This window comes from Lathamus discolor, chromosome 19 (genome assembly GCF_037157495.1).
Source record: "Lathamus discolor isolate bLatDis1 chromosome 19, bLatDis1.hap1, whole genome shotgun sequence".
Classification (NCBI taxonomy): Eukaryota; Metazoa; Chordata; class Aves; order Psittaciformes; family Psittacidae; genus Lathamus; species Lathamus discolor.
The window spans coordinates 284,860-306,010 of record NC_088902.1 but is presented as its reverse complement, the minus strand read 5'-3'; the positions used below and the strand labels follow the sequence as shown (position 1 = coordinate 306,010).

Genomic DNA, 21,151 nt, shown 5'->3' with positions numbered 1-21,151 from the left:
ACCAGAGGGGTGAAGTTTGAAGGTAACTCGTTCCTGTCCTCAGCACACGATGAACCTGCACAGCACAAAGGCCACCACGGCGAGGGTGAGCAGCGGCTGCTGCTGGCTCCTGTCCAGGGTGTCTGCAGGGTATCTCTGTGTTGTGTTGGCTCCATTGCTTCCATGGCAAGAAAATGGGGCTTGGTGTCCTGAGAAGGCACTGACTCCAAGGAGCATCACAGCTTATTGCACAGAAAGATGAACAGAGCTCTTTGAGGCTGAGTGTGTCCAGGCAAGCAGCTTTCCAGGGGCAGGACTGTCATCAAACATTGCTTTCTGGCGATGGGACTTCTGAAACACGTTTTATTGACCTGGAGTCTTCGCATAGCCTCAAGGTGAACACTCACGGCGTGATTTGGCAGGGCTGGGAGCTCTAAAAAGCCATTTCTGCTCCAGCAGCATCCGGTGGCAGAGACACATCAGATGAGATGGTATCGGGGGGACGTGGCTGTGTTGCAGCTATCAGCCATGCCCAGAGCCATTAGCTAAATAGCTTGTGGAACTCCGACCTTCCATTCCCCAGGCACCGGCATTTAACACGAGGCACAATCTCAATGAAGCTGCGGAAGTGGGAGCCCAGGGCCCACACCGAGGTACCTGCCCAAGGACTTGGCTCCACCGGCGCAGCCGAGCCAAGGGCAGAGGTGCAAGGCACGAGCCCTGTGCGCACAGCCCTGGATCGGCCTGAGGAGCCCGGCTTGTGCAGGACCGAAGGTTCCGGGAGCTGACGGCAGCAAATCCTGTTACCCAGGCAGGGGCCGACAGGGACGAGCGCGAGGCTGGGATTGGACCCATTTCACTTCCTCGACCTGATTGATGAAGTTGGTCCCTGTGCCCCCCCAGGGCACATGCGTTTCCTGCGATGCTGCCAATACCTCGCCTGCGGCTGCTGGCCGGTACTCAGCTATTGGAAGGATCCAGCTGCGTTTGCATAACTGTTAATGACAGATTTAATGCATCCTCCTTTGAGAACCAATGAAAATCAGCTGCTTTTAAGGTCTCGTTTCAACCCTCTGTGCCTGGACACTGTTATCACTGTCAGGGTGTGATTTCCATTAGGAAGACTGCGCTTTCCTCAAAGGCCAATAAAATGCTGGTGTCAGAATGCAGGGAACAGATTCAGATTTGGCTTCGGGTCTGAAGCGCTAAAGATTCCCGAGAAGCTGCTGCTCTCACACGCTCCTCAGCCACTATAACCATAGGAATTACAGCATTTCTGTATTAACATGAAAAGGAAAGCAGGAGGAGGCCCCTTTCAACGTAACCGTTTGCACCTCCAGGTCCTCCCTTGTGGCACTGGGTGTTTCCAGAGCGGAGCAAGAGTTTGGTCAGTGCCTGCAGTGGCTTTGGACAAGGGCCTGTAGGGACAGGCCAAGGGGAATGGCTTGAACCTGCCCGAGGGGAGGCTGAGATGAGCTCTGAGGCAGAAGCTCTTCCCTGTGAGGGTGCTGAGGCGCTGGCACAGGGTGCCCAGAGAAGCTGTGGCTGCCCCATCCCTGGCAGTGCTCAAGGCCAGGCTGGACACAGGGGCTTGGAGCAAGCTGCTCCAGTGGAAGGGGTCCCTGCCCGGGGCAGGGGCTGGGGCTGGAGGAGCTTTAAGGTCCCTTCCAACACAAACCAGGCTGTGGGTTTTCTGCCACTGCCAGGTCACTGATGCTTCCAAGTCCATAACATGCACACAGACCCACAACCATGAGGTGGGCAGGGTTTAGATGTGAAACAGCCCTGGACCACATCACACGCAGCTTCATCTCAGCCCAGTTTCCATCAGGGAAGAAGATGGCGAAACACTGAGAGAGTGGGATAAAAGGATCTGGATAAATCCCATGTGTGTGCACAGCAGAGACTGAACACATCCATCTGCAGCCGCCTTTCTGTGCGCTGTGGGCAGTAACACCTTGCAGGGAGCTCAGGAGGTCACAAGCCCAACCCTCCTTGGAACAAGCACAGGCTTTAAACCACAATTGTTTTCATGGAAACAGAAAAGCAAAGCAGAACATATTTAATCTCAATCTTCTGGAAGAAACAAGCGGAGCCGTTATCTGCAGTGGAAAATGAGGAGTTATAAACCTGGTTTTGCCTCTCGTGCGCTTACAAAGTATTTGCCTTATTCCAGTTATTTTTATGCCTCCCAGTGGAAATACAAGTAATAAAAATAGCAGTTTTTCTGTAACAGAGAAAACAAACCCCGTGGTGCCCAACTGTGCCTCGGAGAGTAAACGCTGCCGTGGGTTTATGTCAGGAGAAAATTAACACGTGGAGAGAAACCCAAGCGCTCTTTGATTCACTCCATCAGCCCCCGCGAGCCAGAGGCCTGCCGGAGCGCTCCCTTTGCCGGTGCTTCCCCCGAGGGGTCTCCTCTCCAGACGGGACAGCTCCTGCATCCCACTGCCCGACAGCACCAGGGCTTCGGCCAGAGTCTCGTTTACTCCTTGTCTCTCCTCCCCGCCAGGTGCCTCCCTGCCCTCTGGGCCTCTGGGGCTGGGTGCTGGTGGGGTCCTGCTGCTGCAGTACAGCGAATCCCAGCGCATCCTGGACCGCGATGCCAAACGTCCTCCGCAGATCCACAGCCCTCAACCCAAGTGATTTTCTAGCTAGAGACGTAGAAATCGGCATCAAAGTGCTCATGGGCAGCTTGTCCTCAGTGCATCCTCTGCAAGGAGCTCCCCTGGGAGCCCACAGTGGCATTTGCAATACCCCTGAAGAAGGAAAGAAGAAAACCCTTTGCCAATCACTTCAGTGCTTGATAACCTCCTTCCACAGGCGACAGCGGACAGCAAAGTCAATCCTCAATGACAGATGTGTTGGCAGTCGGCTCCGTTCCTGAGGATCCTCACAGAGCAGCCCCCAGTTCCCCCATCGGCCGTGAAGCATGGGGGACTTTTCCAAACCGTTCATTTCTGCTGCATCTTCTTGTCCTGCAGGAAGAGGAGCATCAGGCCCTGCAGTACGGACTAGGGGAGTCCCTGCCAGCTGCCCGTAGCAGAGCTGTGTAACAGAAGAAAAGCAAGAGGCTGCTCTCCCCAGGCACGAGGGTTCGCAGCCCAGCACCAGCACCCAGGAGGTGAGACATGGGGAAAGAGGATGGTGCCTGCCTCATAGCAGGGCTTTGCCACTGCTGCCGCCACCGCCAGCATCAACCCCTCTTGGCCAGTAGACTTCACTGTGTTGGTTTGTTTCTGGGTTTAACTCTATTTCCTCACTGATCAGGTTATTTCCCGAGGCTCCAAGTGGGGCAGGACACAGCCATTAGCACCGGCAGAGCCGTTCGCTCTGCAGGTCTGCTTAGATAAGAGACAAACACGCTCCCCACCAGGGCCCCCAGCCAGCGAAGTGCCCTCCACCATCACAGCCGGCGCTGCCGAAGGCACTAACAGCAGCCGTGGGCACACGAAGCCCCTGTCTCTGTGGGTACCTGCCCCCGGGATGCCGGTGGTCCCAGCCCCTCACAGCCGCCCTGCCAGAGCCCTCCGTCATCCCTGTGCAAACTCAGGAGCAAACAAGGCAGAGCACTGCTTAAAGGAAGAAGCGGGTGAGGGGATCGGCTCTCTGCTGGCCCTGGTGAAGCTGTGTTGAGAGCACCATCTGGTGACACATCCCATAGAGAGCCTTTGAAGAGCTAACAGTGACTTCACCAGACTGAGCAGAACGAGGGGTAACTCACAGCTCACGGCCTCTGCTTTTGTGCAGGACACGCCGCATGGCAGAAGGACGATTGTCCACAGATTGCTCTGTGCTTCTTAACGGAGTTGGGGCAGCTCTGACTTACCCGCACCTTCCCTGTGGCGCTGAGCTGATTAACGCTCTGATCAGCAGATAATCTGTCTTCATCCGGAAAGCAGAATCCATCTCTGGGCATGGTCCCTGCAGCGTGCGGTCAATAAAGACCCGCGGCTGCGACACCTTCCGTCCATAGCACGCGAGGGCCGACGGAGCAGGTGAATGACGGGCATCTGGGGCTCCCCGGAGACACGGAGTTCAGTTGGGCGCTTTGCATCTTGTCCTGAAGTCCACGGCAAACCTGCTGTGGAGGCCCACAGCACAGACCCTGCTGCAGAACCGCACTGAACACATCTCCAACCCCGCTTCAGGTGGATGGGGACCCCCGTATCAAACCCACAGCTTCAGCACACCCCAATGGCACATTCCAGCCCCTACTCCCTGTCTTGTGATGCCACCCCTGGAATACTGGGTTCAGTTTTGGTCCCTGCTGTGCAAAAATGATGTGGATGGGCTGGAGAGGGTCCAGAGAAGGGCAACAAAGATGATCCAAGGACTGGGAAGCCGTGTGAGGAAAGGTCAAGAGCTGGGTTCATTCAGCCACTGCCCTGGGGTTATGGGTCTCTGACCTCAGCCCTCGGCGGCAATAATCGCAGGCACACACTTGCCTCCGGAGCTGCAGGCGTGGGCTCTCCAACGGCAGCAACCGGTGAGAGGGTCCAGGGGCAGGCCCCGGCTCTTGGCAGTTTCAGGATGGGAAGGTCCCCCACGGCAGGAGCACCGGCAGGGACCTGCAGCACTGACGCGCTGAGCAGCGCAGTCCGCGCGGCTGGAGCAAGCCAGGAGGAGCTTAGGACGCAGAGGGAGGGAGCCAAGCGAGCCGGGGGAAGCAGGGGCTGAGTGAAGCCAGGGCGCTGAGGGCGGCAGGTCCCGGTCCAGCCGCACCGGCAGCGATGGAGCAGCTGAGGCTCCAGCAGGGGAGCGGCTGCGCGGGCAGGGCCGGGCTCGCCGGGCCGAGGGGAGCGGAGCAGCGCCCGGAGCTCCCGCTGCTCCCCTGCCAGCAGCTGCAGAGGGCGCGGAGCACCCCGAAGCCAGCACCGCCTCGCGTAGGCAGGGCTTGGTCCCGCAGCAGAGCCCGGCCGAAGCACAGCGGCTGAGGTTCAAACCCTTGCTCCTTCGCTGCAGGCACGTTGAAGCGCTCGCAGGTGGCCTCAGAGTCAGCGACGATAACTGGGCTGCAGTGAACGCAGCCAGGCCTCTGCCTAGAAGACAGCTCTCTCACACGGTAAGAGACGTGATACCAAGCAGCCACAAGCACTTAAACAGGGAGAGAAAAATCCAACTTCTTTAAAGCTACAGCCCAAAGTCAGGGCTCTGATGTAACGGACATTCTGCAGTCAGAGCCTTTGCCAACTGCAAACACTATGAAAGCACAAACATACCTTCGAGGTGGTTGGCATCCCAGGACACGAGACCTCTCCCATGGCTTGAAGGAAAATCAGTCAGAGGTCATTTTAGCTTCTGTGCGTGCTCACTTCACCTCTTGCAGCTCTGGTCAGCTCGAGTCCAGTTGAGATCGATGCCTGGAAGGACCTGCCAGGGTCCAGACTCCTGTTAAAACAAACCGGACTGGATCCTACTTTAAATTGTTCAGCTCTAGCTGAACAAGGCCATACCCCAAGGTAAGCCCAATTCTGCCTTTAGGTTGGAGACGGTAAGTCATGAGGCTGCTTCAGTAGCAGTACAAAAGATGGGTCGATCAGTTGGAGGGAGCAGCTCGAGGCACTAAACTGCAGCTCAAGGGTATGTAACACAACAGCGTTGCTTGTGCACAGCCTTTCACTGCATGCAAAACAGAGGATGAAGGAGAAACCACCTCCTCCTCACTTATAAAGACTGCCACAGCCTCACTCCCAAGATGAGCACGCTGACCCCAGCTACACATTCACTACAGACTCATTTCCAACAGGCAGAATGCACCACGAACCTCATAGAGCAGAGAGACAGCAGATGAGGAGCATCATCCAGCTCCGGGTGGGATGTTAACAAGTTTGCTCAGCTCCCTTCGCATTTCTCCAGTGCTTACTGGGAGCAGAAGCAATGCCTCAGAGCCATCCCCTATAGGTTGTTGTCTGGTCTGTTGGGTCTTTGGAAAGCATCCCAGCTCCTGGAATGAGACACCCATGAGCTGCACACCTTCTGCACCAGTGTTCATAGCATCCCAGCCTGGTTTGTGTTGGAAGGGCACTTAAAGCTTCTCCAGCTCTAACCCCTGCCACAGGCAGGGACACCGTCCACTAGAGCAGCTTGCTCCATGCCCCATCCACCCTGGCCTTGAGCACTTTAGGATGACAGGAGCACAAAAAACACTAGAGAAAACCTTAAAATACTTGCATCTCATGAACTAGGAGTAGATAAAGGTCATTTTATGGGTAAGTAAGCACCGAGTGGTGAAATTCCAGCATCTCCAACACCTTTGAATCAAGTTTCAGTGTTATCCATCTTGGAACATTACGCAGCTTCGGGTGGTCACACCTGAGCTGCTGCCCTTAAGCTTTCATCATGGTACTTCCACGCTGCAAGCACCAGAAAAGCCTTTTGCCAGACACGAACCAGGATCTAAGGACCTAACGCAGATGCGCAAAGAAGAAACTCAAATTGAAAGAGTCATTTCTCTAATTTAATAGAAATAACCAAAACAAAATGGTTTTTAAACAATGCTTTAAACTGACCTAATACAACTTCTACAGCACATTCCAGAGCACTTAACAGGAAGTATTTACAGGCAGGTAATGTATTAAATAACCAGGTAAAGAAAAACTTTTTATTACACACCAGCAAAAAACACAGGAACAGAACAATTAGAAACAGTAACTCGGTTTAAAAAAAGTTCCATATGATTATTCAGGTAATACAATACCACAGAAACAGCACTTTTGTCTGAAGAATCATATTAAAAGATGAGAGGAGTTTACTATGTGCAAAAAAGAACCAGTTCAGTTACTGGAAGCAAGAAAGAATCAAAGAATGGTGTGAATTTAACCCTTCCATGAGCATGTCAACATGTAAAACAGGCTTTCAACTGCACGAGTCTTTATAGGCTTATATACATGTTTGATGGTGTCTGAACCGAAGGAATACCCCGTTTGTAGGCCATCAGCAGACATGCACCTCCTTTTCTGACACGTAGCTTACTCTAGAGTGGATGCTGCAACAAGTTGAACTTATAAAATGCTTTAGTACCTCTCCTCGTAGAAAGTCCATAACTCCTAAAGAAAACAGCCTTGAGCTGTAAGATCACTCAGTAGGAAAGGCCAGAATCGCATCTCGCACATTGAACAGTTCCTTTGTAATAAAGGTGGAAGTTACTGCATCCACACTTTGAGAAACAGGAACCCTCCCTGCCCGAGGATACAGCGTTCACGCTGAAATACGGCTGTGTAAACTGCGGCGCAGAAACTGGTTTCTAACAAAAGAAACCTCCATTATTTTACCCAAACACCTCCTTGTTGGAAAATACGGAACTTTCACCAGTTTGTAAACTCAAATGCCACACTCCCAACAACTCCTGGACAGTTGTGGTTTTAAAAGCTAGACGTGGTGATATCCATACAAGCCACTAGCCAAAGGGAAGGATGCCTGGCGTGCTAATAGCCAGCAGACAAAGCAGGTTTATTGCTTTTTCCAAGGAAGAGAGTAAGGAAAACAAATCCACAAGAGCTTTAAAATGCTGCTGCCATTCCCCAAACTTCTAAAGGCCAGCCGCTGAACTCGGTTACACAGAACACTCCATCTGGGTGGATTTTAAGGCCTAAATTTAAGGATTTCTGTTTCACAACTCCTTAAAATCCACCCAGATCTGCAGAAATGTCCATGGAACATTCCAGTGATCCAGCACTCAGTGTGCAGACAGTCAGATGCACCAGCAGTGGCGACATCCCCACAAACCCCAACCCAACTCTCAACATTTAACAGAGCATTGCTATTTTCAAACAGTTGGGAACATCTTTTTTGGATAATAACTCTGCCTTATGTGCTACAGACCACTTAATTCCAGGGCACAGCTTACTACAAGACCCGAACCTATTGAGCTAGTTAAATCATCACTACTCACTAGTAATTACATGGCAGGATACCTGCTGAGGTAATCGAGAAACCCACAAGTAGCATACCGTACACTTCTCACTCTTCTTTCAAAAGCAAGTTCTCTTTTACTTCTTTGGATTAACTTAAATGTCAGGGTCATTTACAACAGAAAATTGAGACACAAATGGGCTTTTTCACAACTGTCTTAAAAGAGAGCATATAGTTACAGCATGTGCCAGATTAACTTCTTGTGAGCAAGTCAGAACATTGTGACCATGAGGACAAAGGAGATGGGACCCAGAGTGCACCCACCGCACCTTTGGTCTGGAGAAGTTGTATCAGTGTAAACATGCTCTAATTCCCAGGGTGAGACACAATCACTTGCACATATTGCACACACATCATCTGGCACAAAGAAGATGCTGAGTAACAGCAGCCTAAACCCCATTAACCTGCTCTTGAACAAGTTGCATACAGTGTCGCACCAAAACCTTCATTTGACTGAGCAAACCCTTACCAGCTCTATGATGAACAAGTACAGACTAGAGGATCCACAAACAGATTAACAGAACTTAGCTAGCTGCAAAACAACCACTGAATTGTCCTGGGAGCTCAAAATGGAGGGGTGGGAAGAATAAAAGAGACTGTTGGCTTCCTTTATAAAGAAGAAACACACTTCCTTGCACAAGAAGATTCAACCTCTTGAGCGCTGATGAACTGAATGGAAAGGCCAATTCTGAAGTTCAGTGGGTTATGTGCAAGAGCAGGGCTTGAACCCTCAGCAAGGTCAAAGCTCAGCATCACTTGTGGCTTGCAAGTGAGCTAGTGGAATACCAGCAAGTGGCGGGTGAGCCTCTTCTATCTTGCTGTAGGGAGTGAACCTGTCAGAAGCTCTCCCAGAACAGACACCAGCTCTGGGGTGTGGTACCTGGAGTCTGCATGGCCAACAATGGCACCTGCCGGAGACAGGAGCATGTGCTACCCCTGAACTGCAGCTCTGTGGCTTAGCCTAGGGTGCCACCACACTTGTCCTATGCTCCGGTGTCTGCAGTACTTGAATCCATGACTGGTGCCTTACAAAGTAAGCTGAAGCCTGAAGGGACAGAACCTGCTTAAGTGCCATAGAAACTGCAACCCCGATAGAAGAGAATTCACAAAAATCTTATTTTCATTATAATTTTAATATTCTTCCTTTGCAAAATGAAGCTGTGAAACTAGAAATGCAGAAATAGGCAATATACAGAGCTATTAAATGAGCCTTTGTTAATACTAGTGTCCTATTCACATGTCATCCTTTCTATGGGCAAAGGTTTTGGTATTTGTTAATTTGCTTAAGTAGGTTTACTTTTCCTTTCACATACAAACTGGTAAAAACCCAACTGAACCTGGCACTATGTTAACACCTGAGAACTGAAAACAAAAAACCCACCAGTCTGAGTTTTAAGTGTTAACATCTGTGTAACCTAAAGACATGAGCTTGAAGGTACAAATACCTTCAGCTCCCTCGTTTATTATGAGAGGTACAGTCACAATGTACATATACTTTGTTCTTATAAAACAATTGCTGAGAGCATATCTCAATTTGATACACTGTGCTACAATATTTACCTTTACCATTATGGTAAAGCTTATACAACGTCACAGGAATTGCTCACACTGAGTATACCCAAACCCCTGTGATTTACCACAGAAGTGCTGCAGTCACACAAAACCTCATGGCAAGTTTACAGTCTGTCCACTTGAGCTTATCTGATGACATTATTTCGTCAGCTTCCTTTACTTAGATCTATGTGAAGGCCAGAAATTACAGTTCTTATTTCTAGGATGTCTGTCAGTAAAGGAAACAACTGTTCAAACTATAATTCCGTTGTGATGACCTAATTTGAGCCAGAAATACTGGAATGAAGGCAGTGTGCAATGGGAAGGCACTGCAGAGGTGCCTGCCACAGGGTTTAGGGAAACTGTTCTGTTTTCACTATTGACCAGAAACCACTCCAAGCCAAATCCTGGTCTCTGCAAGTTCTTTGTTCAATAGATGGACAAATAACCCAATCAGATTCATTCCAATTCTTTAGAGACATTTCACTCCTAAGCTGCTTCTGAAGAAAGTTCTGAGTAGTACTCTGATAAAAATAAGACAGAACCTCAAAATGAATGCAATGTTAGAAATAGCATATATTACAAATCTTTTCTTGATAGGAACAATTAATAAGAATACATATTAGCTTAAAAACAGGTCAGCAAATGTTGCCGATCTGCAAGAAATCTCAATTCACTATTTACAAATAAGACAAAGTGAATACAAGAAATTTTACACATTTGGTAGTTACTAGGTTATTGTCTGCCAAGTGGTCTATTTGAAACTGATATTTAGGAAGACTGGAAAAAACACCCCAACCAGTTACTACCTCTTCAGTCGATACCTGAAGTACAGAAAAAGAGCTGATAAATACTGGAGATGACATTCTGCCTCATTAGGGGGAGCAGGGACAGATGACATGATGCTAAGACTTCTGCCATTAAAATATTTTGTGTACAGGACGCATCATAAATATACCTAGCCCTACTGAAAAGAGATCCTTGCTACCAGTTTAGTCTTTCATCTGTCAAGAACTCACACTCCTGCACTTGCCAATTCAGAACAGTTTAATGATATTGTTTTTTTCTTTTTACTATACACAAAATGTTGTAAAGAAAGCCAAATTTAGGTAACTGGATCAAGACAGAAGATCAGTTATTCACAAAATCACTTAAATGAGATGAAAAAAAAAAGCGACTGAACAACACGCACTAAAGTTCATACAAAGAGGGGTGCTCAGGGACATTGCTTACAGTTTACACTGCAGTCCAGGATGAATGCAAGACACTGTAACTGTGTTGTTCCAGTGCTGTGGAACATTTTACCAAGGAGTCTTATCTGCAAATGGAACATCTTTTGTCAAATCTGCTTCTCTTCTACATTCATCCACCTCTATCTGTGAGACCAGGATGAGTGTGTCCCCTCCATTAGGAAAAGAAAGCATACAGTAAATCAAGAAAAAAAAAATCACAAACAAAAAAAAGAAATTAACCACAAAAAATTTACAATACAATTTTTCCCCTTTTGATGAGAATGCTTTTCTGTACAAGTGGGTTTTTTGTCACCTAATACTGTTTAAAAAGCTATCAGCTTCTTCAAGGTGGCCACTGTCGGCATGATAATATTCCAGGAACACTTAAATAACAGTTTTTACAATAAATTTTAGGTCCATATCATTAGATTACTTTATATGCACTGGTCTGTCATCTGATTTTAGGCGTTTTCTACGTGGCTGTATAAAATCTTCATCGGAGTCCTCAGTTATTTCACCATCATCCTCTTCCTGTTCAAATTCAGGCAAAGGCTGGAAGGTCCTGTCTGGGTAGATTTCTGGAAGTTTATCTTCAAAGTATAATGCAACTGCCTTCCCTGCCTGTGCTACTTCTGAATCAGCCTGTAAACAAAAGAAGACAGGAATATTCACCTGTTGGAAATGCACATCCGTTCACCAAGTGTGCATGGTCTGAAACGCTTACCTTCAAATTAATCTCTTGTGTTTCTGCATAAACTTGAACAACTTTCATCATCTAAAAAGGATACCAGAGTCAAAAAAAAATAAATTATAATCCTTCCTAAAGTTATGAGATTGCATAGGATTGGATGACTAAAGTCAGCCATAACAACAGAACAGTTTGTTATGGACTACACCTCTTTAGTTCTCCAACTTAGCAGAAGCAGGTTTAAAACAGTCTTAGGAGAGGGGCATGAAGTAAATAAATTTCAACAAAACACACAACTTTGGTACAAATAAGTGTCTCCCAGCCATTTCAGAACTGTGCTCTACTCCTGACTGCTTTCTTCAGTACAGATCTCAGTTGTCTGGACATTAATGTGGAGAAGTCTCACTTGAGAGAGAAATGCTCCATGAGACTTTCTTGGGGATCTTACCCCACTTTGATTTCTAGTTTTCAAAAGCATATGGCTTAGAGACACTAGACATGATAAGAGGCCAGGATGACCCATCTTTTGCCATAAGCTAGCATTTCAAACAGTGAGAAAAGTCCAAAGCACCTTTTGTTTTAAAAAACACCAACAAAACAAAAAACATATCCACGAGTCCTTGCTCCCTTATTTTACTCTTGTCCCTAAGAGATGCAGCATATTTTCCTCTACAGCAGATGCTTCATTAATTCCCTTGATTGAGAAGTTCACATAATTGCAACTTCTTCCACAGTGCTCATTAACTTCCACCTAATACAGAGACATAAGGGAGTCGAGGGTGTCAAAGTCCCAAATGCTTGTGAGCATTTACAGCATTAACCTTGATTTTTACTAGTGCACTTGTGAAACAGTTGAGATTTTAATTATAGGTTTGTGTAATTCCTTCCATTTACTTTTTCATCCAGGCAGAAATGCAGCCCAAACACTGCAAAACTCAGAAAAATACTGTCTGGTTTATGCATTTCTAAGGTCTGAAGGAAGCCATTCCTTACAACACCTTACTTTTAAGGCACTTCAGAAATGAGGATACCCTCTGATCGCAGCTCCCACTCTCTGTTTCAGCACAATACAAGCATTCTTTCTTTAGACTCAAAATATTTTCCCCATTGTTCCACCTAATAACACTGAGGTAATTCCTCCTGAAGTCATATTTCACATTAAGTGCAAATACATCATTATCAGATGGGCTCATTGCAAAATAAGTCAACTTCCCACATTCATCAGAAAAAGGGCTCCATACAAAAGTTATCTACTGAGAACTATTTTTGTGAGAGCCCAACTACCCATGAGCTAAAGCACTAAGCTTAATTGCAGCCACAATTAACACAATGCTTTGCAGGTACTAGACCCAGCAGAACAATCTTCAGAAAGGCATTTTTCCTCAAGTAAAGGAAGTTTCTTCAGTAAAGGTCTCCCATGTTTCATCACTGAAGGAGCAATTACCTGTATAGCTTGAGACAGTTTTAAGGACTGCTTAATTATCTTTATTACCACACTTCCTAAGCACTTCTTCAGTCTATTTGATGTACAGAAACAAGGTCACCCTGCTCCTCAATCATATATATCCATACCAGTGAATGCACTTTAAAAAGCACCTTCTGTTAAAACCTGATCTCCCCAGTTAGCTAGAACTGAGAGGTAGTTCTGTAACTGCATTCGTTTCATTTGCGTGTCTGATTCAGCATCTGCTCCATAAGCAGAAGTTAAAACTGGAAGCAGAGCCTTTAACTGGAGAAAAACATTGAAACCCATTAAAACAGATCTTCATGTAAAAAAACATGTACAGATTGGAAGTTAACATACTTCATTAAACCTTTCACAGTTCTTGAAGATCAACCGCACATCTGCCACAAAATCCTCAGGAGTCTGGTAGTGTTGGGAATGCTTCTTTTGCAGTTTCTTTTTCACTGTAGATAAATCCATTGGTTTCTTTATGATTTTATAGTAGTTTGGTATCTGCAAAACACAGTAATTTATCACTATGATGACTAAACAGTTCAGAGAAGCAGCTGAATTTCTTCACTTGTCAGATTAACAATCAACTAATCCCATCATGCACTGTATGCATGTTCCACAAGTGAGAACAACTGCCTTTCCTCAAACTGTTTAAGAAGTTCTTTCTAACCTTCAGTGTCTATCATAGCACAACAATGCTTTGCAATATAGTTACTTCTTTTACAGCTGAAACAGAAGTAGTTTCATTCCTTTTTAATTTAAAAGATTGACCAAAACATCCTACAGCATTTTTAATTTCATGGCTATCCCAAGACATTATGTTCCAATTCAACAACTGCTCAATGAAAGTATCTAACTATCTGGGTTTGAGACTAGGAGCAGAACCTCTGCATGGAGAAGCAACAGAATCAGCTCCTGTGTCTCTCAGCATCATGAAATACTGGATGACCACCAGAACTTTTAGGTTGATGAAGGGGGACATCCTTCAAGTAAAAGCTGCCAGTTCCTTCCTGAACCCAACTCTAGACTTTGAGGGATGTTATGCCAAAAATAAGTCACTGAATCCCAGATTGGTTTGGGCCGGAAGGGACCCTAAAGACCATCTGGATCCAAATCCCTGCCACGGGCAGGGACATCTTCCACTAGAGCAGGTTGCTTCAAGCCCTGTCCAACCTGGCCTTGAACACTGCCAGGGATGGGGCACTAACCATCACAAACCAATCCATCTAAACTATCACTAAATCACCAACTACTTTTCAGGAGACTCACCGAGGCTGGGACTGGCTCTTGAAATTCAATGCTCAGCTCATGACAATACAGGTAAAGCAGGAGACGTTCACATTTCTTAAGGAAGAAATAAACAGCTTCACATTAATATGCTTAATTTATCCTTGGCCCAGAAGTTCCCATCTCCCTGTTTTAAGCAGGTTTGTACTTTATCAGCTTAGTACTAGAAAACTGAAATGCAACCCTCACAAGTTTAACTATCAAATGCAAAGGTTTTTACAAATTCCCTGTTGAAATATTTTTATCTCCATTGCTTGTAATTCCTTTGGAGGAATTCAATTTCATTATGCACAGACTGACAGGATAAAGCTCAGAACAACTCTGACCATCAAGGTCACTACACCTTCTACAAGAATGCACCTCAATATTGCTAGCACCTCTCTCAGCATGAACTTCATGCACCAGACTCACATAGCTATTTATAAGGTTATATCAATGTTAAATGCAATGAACTTCTAATTAAGAACACTGAAGACATTCATCCATGTTAAAGGATGCATTTAAATACAAAATATGTGTTTACATGGAAGTTTTAGCAACGAAATGATTACAGTGCCAATGTGATGGAGCACTCCCACATTGTCACATCTGGGTACATGGTGACAGCAGAAAAAGTCCCACTACTCATGTCAGGGCTTTGTTTGCTAAAGCCACAACTATACTTAATTTCCTGCAGCCACAGCAAAAACATCTTCAAGAAGCAGGGGGGGGACAGCTAATGTGAGAAGACACATTTGCCTATGCAACAGATTCCCACAGATGTGAGACATACCCTTTGGTCCACAGGACTCAGGCCTTGTGCTGTTTTCCCTTTCTTGCTGTGCTGTGAATTGTCACAATCATATTCTACTTCTGGTTTGCTCAGATCTCTGCAGAACGTACATATCCACTCTCCACTAGACAGAAACAAATGCTGTTATTCCAGGTATCCAGGGACAAAGTCTCTTTAGTGATGACTACAAAGGTTCTTTTGTTAGCCCTAACAGATTCACATCTTACTATAGTAAACGCTTGGGATACCCAAAGATAAGAAATAACCCTTAATGCTCAAGGTAATTCTGCCAGTCATGGGCATTTTTCCTGCCCTCACATTTCTCTCCCAAGTACGTACTAATACTTCACAACACCTTCTTTACCATGACTTTAAAATTGACTCTCAATAACAGAATCTTACTTTGAGAGACCATGTGTTTATCAGATAAACACCGACCAGTTACAGGCAAAATTAAGCAATTCAAGCAGGCCTTTGAAATATCAGATTGTTTTTTACTGACAGGAAGTCATTCAGAACTAGCTGATGCTGAGGATGAAGCACCAGTTTTGACACCGTGTTGAGATATACCATATGAATGAAAGCACAGAGCTGCTCTCAGGAAACATTACACTCTTTCTGGTACCTTGGAAAGCTGAGGAGTGTCGGGACATGACAAGTCAGGTGAAACACCTTTGGGCACTTTTCACAGCATAACAGATCCCCTCCGTTTTGGCATACGGCACACCAGTCTTCATTTGGATCATCATCTTTGTTATTGCCTTCTCCTCCAACTCTTGCTGCTCTGTGCATTAAACTCCGCACTGGGGATTTTCCATTTACAAGGCTATGTCCAGACTGTTTGCAGCTTTCACTTAAATCTGCTGGTTCAGTTTTTACATGATTTTCAAGGCTTCCTAATGCTTCTAATTCACTTTCCAGATGCAAGTTAGTGGACAGTGGTGGTGTCAAGCTGCTCTCAGGACTGCTAAGCTGAAATGAAAGTAGCACATGAAAATCAGAGTCAATTTTACACGGGCATCTTTCTTCATACGTTGCAAGTCAAAAGCATTCCCACCATTTAGAGGTACTATACTCATCTTCCACAATACATGGCAAATCATGAAGACCTGATTCGCATACAGTATTGAATACTACTTGTTCACAAGTCCACCCTTTTCAAGAGCAGACTTATTTCTACTGATATAACGTGATCAAACTTTCAAGACAAACACACCAGTAAATGGTTAAAAATATACCTTCACTGTCACTAGGAAAAATCCCCAAAAATCCGTCACCCTGCTCCCAGTACATAAACCATATTAAATCACAGAATTTGATGCTTAAGGCAAGCCATTACATGCTGTTGCACAAACTAACTTTACCATGCAAGCACTCCTTCGGCCATCCTCTGTTTTCTCCTGTTTAACTGTTCCTGAGAAACTGCATATCTCTTCTTCCATCCCTGGCTCTTGCTTGACTTTCACTTGGTCAGACTTGAAGTTAATGCTTGTTTTCTCAGCAGTTCTGCCTGAGGAGCCACAGCTAGAAAGATATCAGTGTGTAAATAAGAGGAAAACTCACCACAGCTAAAAAAAGTGACTGTTTCCTGTACAATAACAAAGTCAAAGCATGTCAGAACATTCACAAGGTAGATTAAATTTAAAAGACAGCAGAGAATCATAGTGAAAGGGGTGAGGGAGGCAAATCATTGTCCTGCAAGCATTCTTCCATTACTGGGTCACAGTTATGTCAAAGCCATACTGACCCACTGCCAATTCATTATTTCAATTCACGTCTGATTTTTCAGCCTGGCAGTGTTAACACACTCACCTTCCTCTGCTCCCTGTGCTGGAGGTACTAGGTGGCCTCACAGGAGTGTGGGAGTTGGATAAACCTGCAAAGCAGCAGCATACAAGTTGACTTGGTACAAATCTATTTCACCTAATCCAAACAGTGCTGTAGCCCTCAGCCCATTAAGTCCTCAAATGTTGTCCACTGACATCCACCAATAAAGTAATGAAAAGCAGATTGTTTTACACTTAGGTTTTGAGAAACATAAGTTCCGCTGCTGCAACCATTCATTCACAGAGTTTTACAATAATCTTACAGAGAGAAGACTAAGAGAAACACATTATCAAATGAAATTGGCTTCTTACTAATAGAAATGGACATTTTCAATGTTTAAATAACTCAACATTAGGTACTGGTGACTTACTTTGTTCACATCTGTAACGAAAGCTCTATCATCCATCTGCTACTATTAGTGTGACCTTGCTGAAATGATATTCCCGTGACTAAGAATCATAGACCCACAAACTGGTTTGGGTTGGAAAGGACCTTAAGATCATCCAGTTCCAACGCCCTGCCAAGGGCAGGGACACCTTCCCCTAGAGCAGGTTGCTCCAAGCCCCTGTGTCCAACCTGGCCTTGAGCACTGCCAGGGATGGGGCAGCCACAGCTTCTCTGGGCACCCTGTACCAGCGCCTCAGCACCCTGACTGGGAAAAACTTCTTTCTTATATCCAACCTAGATTTCTCCTGTTTGAACTTACACTATTGCTACACTCCCTGATGAAGAGTCCCTCCACGGCATCCTAAGCTATTCTAGAAACTTACTTCCCAAACCTCAGAATGGTCTAGCCAGTCATCATGGTAACATGTGATAAAACAATGTAGTCTCTACATGTATCTGGAATACGGCATTCATGTCCGGGCAGTTTCTTACTATAAAGATATTTCTGAAGGAGGGTAACATCGATATTTCCAGAAGAATTTATTTCTGAGCAAATTAAATTCTAGCAGAACTTCCCTGGTGGCAGGAAATGGAAGGTAATTGTTTTCAACTTAAATGCCAGAAATACCCATTTGCTTTTTAGAATCATTAGAAATCCCCATCACACTCACCTGATGACCCTGGCGATAGAGCTGAAGGTCCTGGGGAGGGATTCATGGTACTTGTGGGTTGTGGGGGTAGGTGGCTGCCTGTGATATATCTACTTAGAAGGTTATCTAAGCTACTTGAACCAGCATCTTCAAGCTAAAAAGAAAAACCAAAAGTCTGAATCAGTGAGGCCTAAGTAAACCTTTCAAATAGTTCCACATCTTCCAAGTGGGATCAGTATCTTTACCAGAATTGCACCCTCTGCCCACAAGGTTTCAGGACATCAGCAAACATTTCTATCAGTTTCATATAGAGATAAGACTTTCAAAACAGAAACTCACAGTCAGAAACTTAAAGTGAGATTTCTCAATAGCTCCCAAATATCTGAGTTCTTCCAGTATGGTCATCGGCTACACTTACTCTAGGTCATTCCAAACTTTCTGGTTCCCAGATGCTCAGTGTGTTAGTCATACAAACGGTGGTCAGTCACATGAACTACCAAATTACTAATGTGATGAGTTATTCCACAGTTAAGATACTAAGGGAAACCATGAACTAGTTTTACCTCAGGATGATGTGAAGTCTTGCTCCCTCCCACTCACTTTTACACAGATTTTGATACATTTAAAACATGGGTACCCTATTACTTACTATCTCCTTAAAGCTTAAAACTATTAACTGCAAGACAGCATAACTGCAAATGATGTGTTTGAAATCCATGACAGCCATAAACAGGTATAGAAAAAGAGCATCTGAACGAAATTCTGCTTTTTCAGTGTACCCAGAAGCTGCATGCCTATATTTTACACATCCCACTACCAGAAGTTTCTAGCTTGGTGTATCATAAACTTTGGACACATACAGGTGAATCAGTCATAACCGGTTGGTTATACTTGTGTTTTGTTCTAGTGACTAAATGAAGCTTCAGCACTGCACATAAACCAGATTCAGATGTGATCCTTTTTCCCCCTTCACTATGTTTACATGCAAATTACTTGTAGCCTTGTGAGAAAACATGAACATACAACCCCCTGAACATGACTCTAAGAGTTAAACAAGTTGCTATGGTATTACAGCAGACAATCTACATGGATGTAAATGTTGGATGTAAACGGCTTCTTGCACACAAGGAAATTATTAGAGCCACTCTACTGTGGTACAGAGGAAATGGAGAGGAGACAGACAAGTAGGACAGGGGGACACCTTTTCTCAGTACTTCCTACGTTTGAGTGCTATATTTAGGGACATCACAGAGAAGTGCCACATAACTTTAAATAAATCTCCATTCAAGTCATTCAACATATGTAACTATTCAACTTTTCCAGTGGTATCTTTGCATACAGTAGTCTTGTGGAAGAAAGGAAGCAAACACAGTAGTTGGGATTAACTAATCCAAGTATCAATTTCACTATAGGACAGCCATTAAGTAGTGATTAATCTAAAGATTAAAACATGTCAAGCAGGTCAGCCCTGTATAGTGAAATAAGTTACATGCACAAGTCAAGGGCTGAAGATGTTAATTCTTTAACTCTAAATGGTAATTTATACCATTCCACAGACAAGTACCAATAACCAAATAAAAAAAGAGAATGGAAAGCAGATCGTTACTTCACCCACAGCCTGATCTCCTCCACTGACCTGGATGGGTGGGATATCTGGCAGGGAAGGTAAGTTCTCAGGGTTTGTCACAGAAGGAATGAGTTCAATTGCAGTAACGGACGGACTCGTTGGACCACGGTTTGCACTCGCCATTGTTGCTGTAGTGGGACTGGTTGGATTAATAGTGGTGTTGTGCACAGAAACAACTGGAAAAGGCCCCGCGTGCCCAGGGTTAGAATGCTGCAGGAAAAGAGAAGAGACCATGACTGCACTGCAGACAAATCAGACAGACACTGCATGTAAAACGTGCATTATAGGATAGTCCTCAATAAAGAATTAGGGGGGAATATATAAACTTACATTTCTATCAACGTAACCTGATAGCACAGAATGCAAAGCAACTGCTGTTTTTATTTACTTGGAAAGAAAAAGCACTTTATGTGGCTAGATGTTTAAACATACAGCACGTATTCCACCAAATCATGTTCATATATAGTTACATTTTCTTAATTATTTCCTCCAAAGACAACTTCAGAGTCCACATGTCTGTCTACAAACTTAAAGAGTAATTGTTTGAAGTATTAGAGTAATTTTTGGTTTTCCAGTCACATTAACATTCACCGTCAAGAACTTCCATTCTGAATGGTATGCAGAGCTCTGCATCATGCTTCAGGTTTAAATTTAAAATCACTTTGAATTTGGTTTCATTAGAAACCCTCGACTACATCACTTTGAGCTTCACTACTCTTTGACTGTTCTCCAGGAAACCTAAAAGCTGAATGTCACTGAAAAATGAAAAAGGAAATGTTTTGTTTCCCGGAACTAAAATGAAACACAAACATTAGAACTCATTTTCACTCCTATGGTTTGGATTTTCTGATGTTCACAGTACAATATGCCACATGAAAAAGCACGTGTGTAGCTGAGAGTTCTACACGCTACATAAACACATTTACAGCTGAAGGTATCATCTATTGTAATGACAGATTGGCACAATGGCACAAATGAAGCGTGTACACAGGATATACTTGTCTTTGAAGGTGAGGCTGCATCATGGAGTATTGTGGTCCATTGTGGCGTGGTATTCCTGGTATACGAGCAGCATTCTGAGCCATTCTCATCTGATGTGCTTGGAAAGCCCCACAGTTCATGTTACCCCTCTGCATGGTCTGCATGCTGATCAACCTGGGAGGCTGCAAGGGTTTTTTGGTTTTAAAATTGGTGCTTTGAACATGTTAAAAAGAAGCCAATCTCTTTCCACAGTAGGTTTATTAGTTAAAAACATCGAGAAAAGCCAAGAGCTGTCACATTTCAAGTATGGCAAATTTCAAAAGAATTTCATGTTCATAAACGGCTTTGTAGATTAATATTTGACAGAGCTATTTTAACTCTCAGCGCTATTGTAAAACACGAAATAACAACATACAAGATACTTACCTGCTGCTGTATGACTTGTGGACTCGTCTGCCTGGGAACTGACCCAGTTGGCTGCGCCATCCTCATCTGCTGCATCTGCTGATGCTTTTGTGCATACACCTGCTGCTGCATATGCTGAAGGCGAAGCTGCGCTAGATTGATTTGTCCTGGAGCTTTGTTGACATGGTTTGTTCCTGGAGGAGTTTGTCCAACAACTACATTAGGAGTGTAACTAGGAGCTGGTTTATTTTCAATGACAAGATTACCTAAAGAAAGCCAAAAGAAGAACTAGTAAACAATTAAATCTCTATGATCATCCGAAGGTTAACAAATGCAGAATATTCAGATGTTTCTAACATTAGTTTTGCTAATAGGAAGAACAGAGCAGATACAGA

The 21,151-nt window shown here is 44.8% G+C and overlaps 1 protein-coding gene across 3 annotated transcripts in view; it reads right to left on the bottom strand.

The window, feature by feature from the left end:
* Nucleotides 1-9,007: 9,007 nt before the first annotated feature.
* TRIM33 (tripartite motif containing 33) overlaps nt 9,008-21,151 on the bottom strand; it is a 30,519-nt gene continuing 18,375 nt past the window's right edge. Inside the window, exons 9-20 of one of the 3 annotated variants that reach the window (XM_065698175.1) lie at nt 20,778-21,022; nt 20,369-20,533; nt 19,380-19,580; nt 17,765-17,897; nt 16,692-16,755; nt 16,244-16,403; nt 15,505-15,851; nt 14,880-15,003; nt 14,090-14,164; nt 13,169-13,321; nt 11,401-11,451; nt 9,008-11,318 (exon numbers count right to left, since the gene is read on the bottom strand). In XM_065698175.1, coding sequence (XP_065554247.1) covers nt 11,106-11,318; nt 11,401-11,451; nt 13,169-13,321; nt 14,090-14,164; nt 14,880-15,003; nt 15,505-15,851; nt 16,244-16,403; nt 16,692-16,755; nt 17,765-17,897; nt 19,380-19,580; nt 20,369-20,533; nt 20,778-21,022 — 1,931 coding nt within the window. In that variant the 3' untranslated portion in view covers nt 9,008-11,105. The remainder of the gene's footprint in view (nt 11,319-11,400; nt 11,452-13,168; nt 13,322-14,089; nt 14,165-14,879; nt 15,004-15,504; nt 15,852-16,243; nt 16,404-16,691; nt 16,756-17,764; nt 17,898-19,379; nt 19,581-20,368; nt 20,534-20,777; nt 21,023-21,151) is intronic. The other 2 variants (XM_065698177.1, XM_065698176.1) reach the window with 2 other exon arrangements.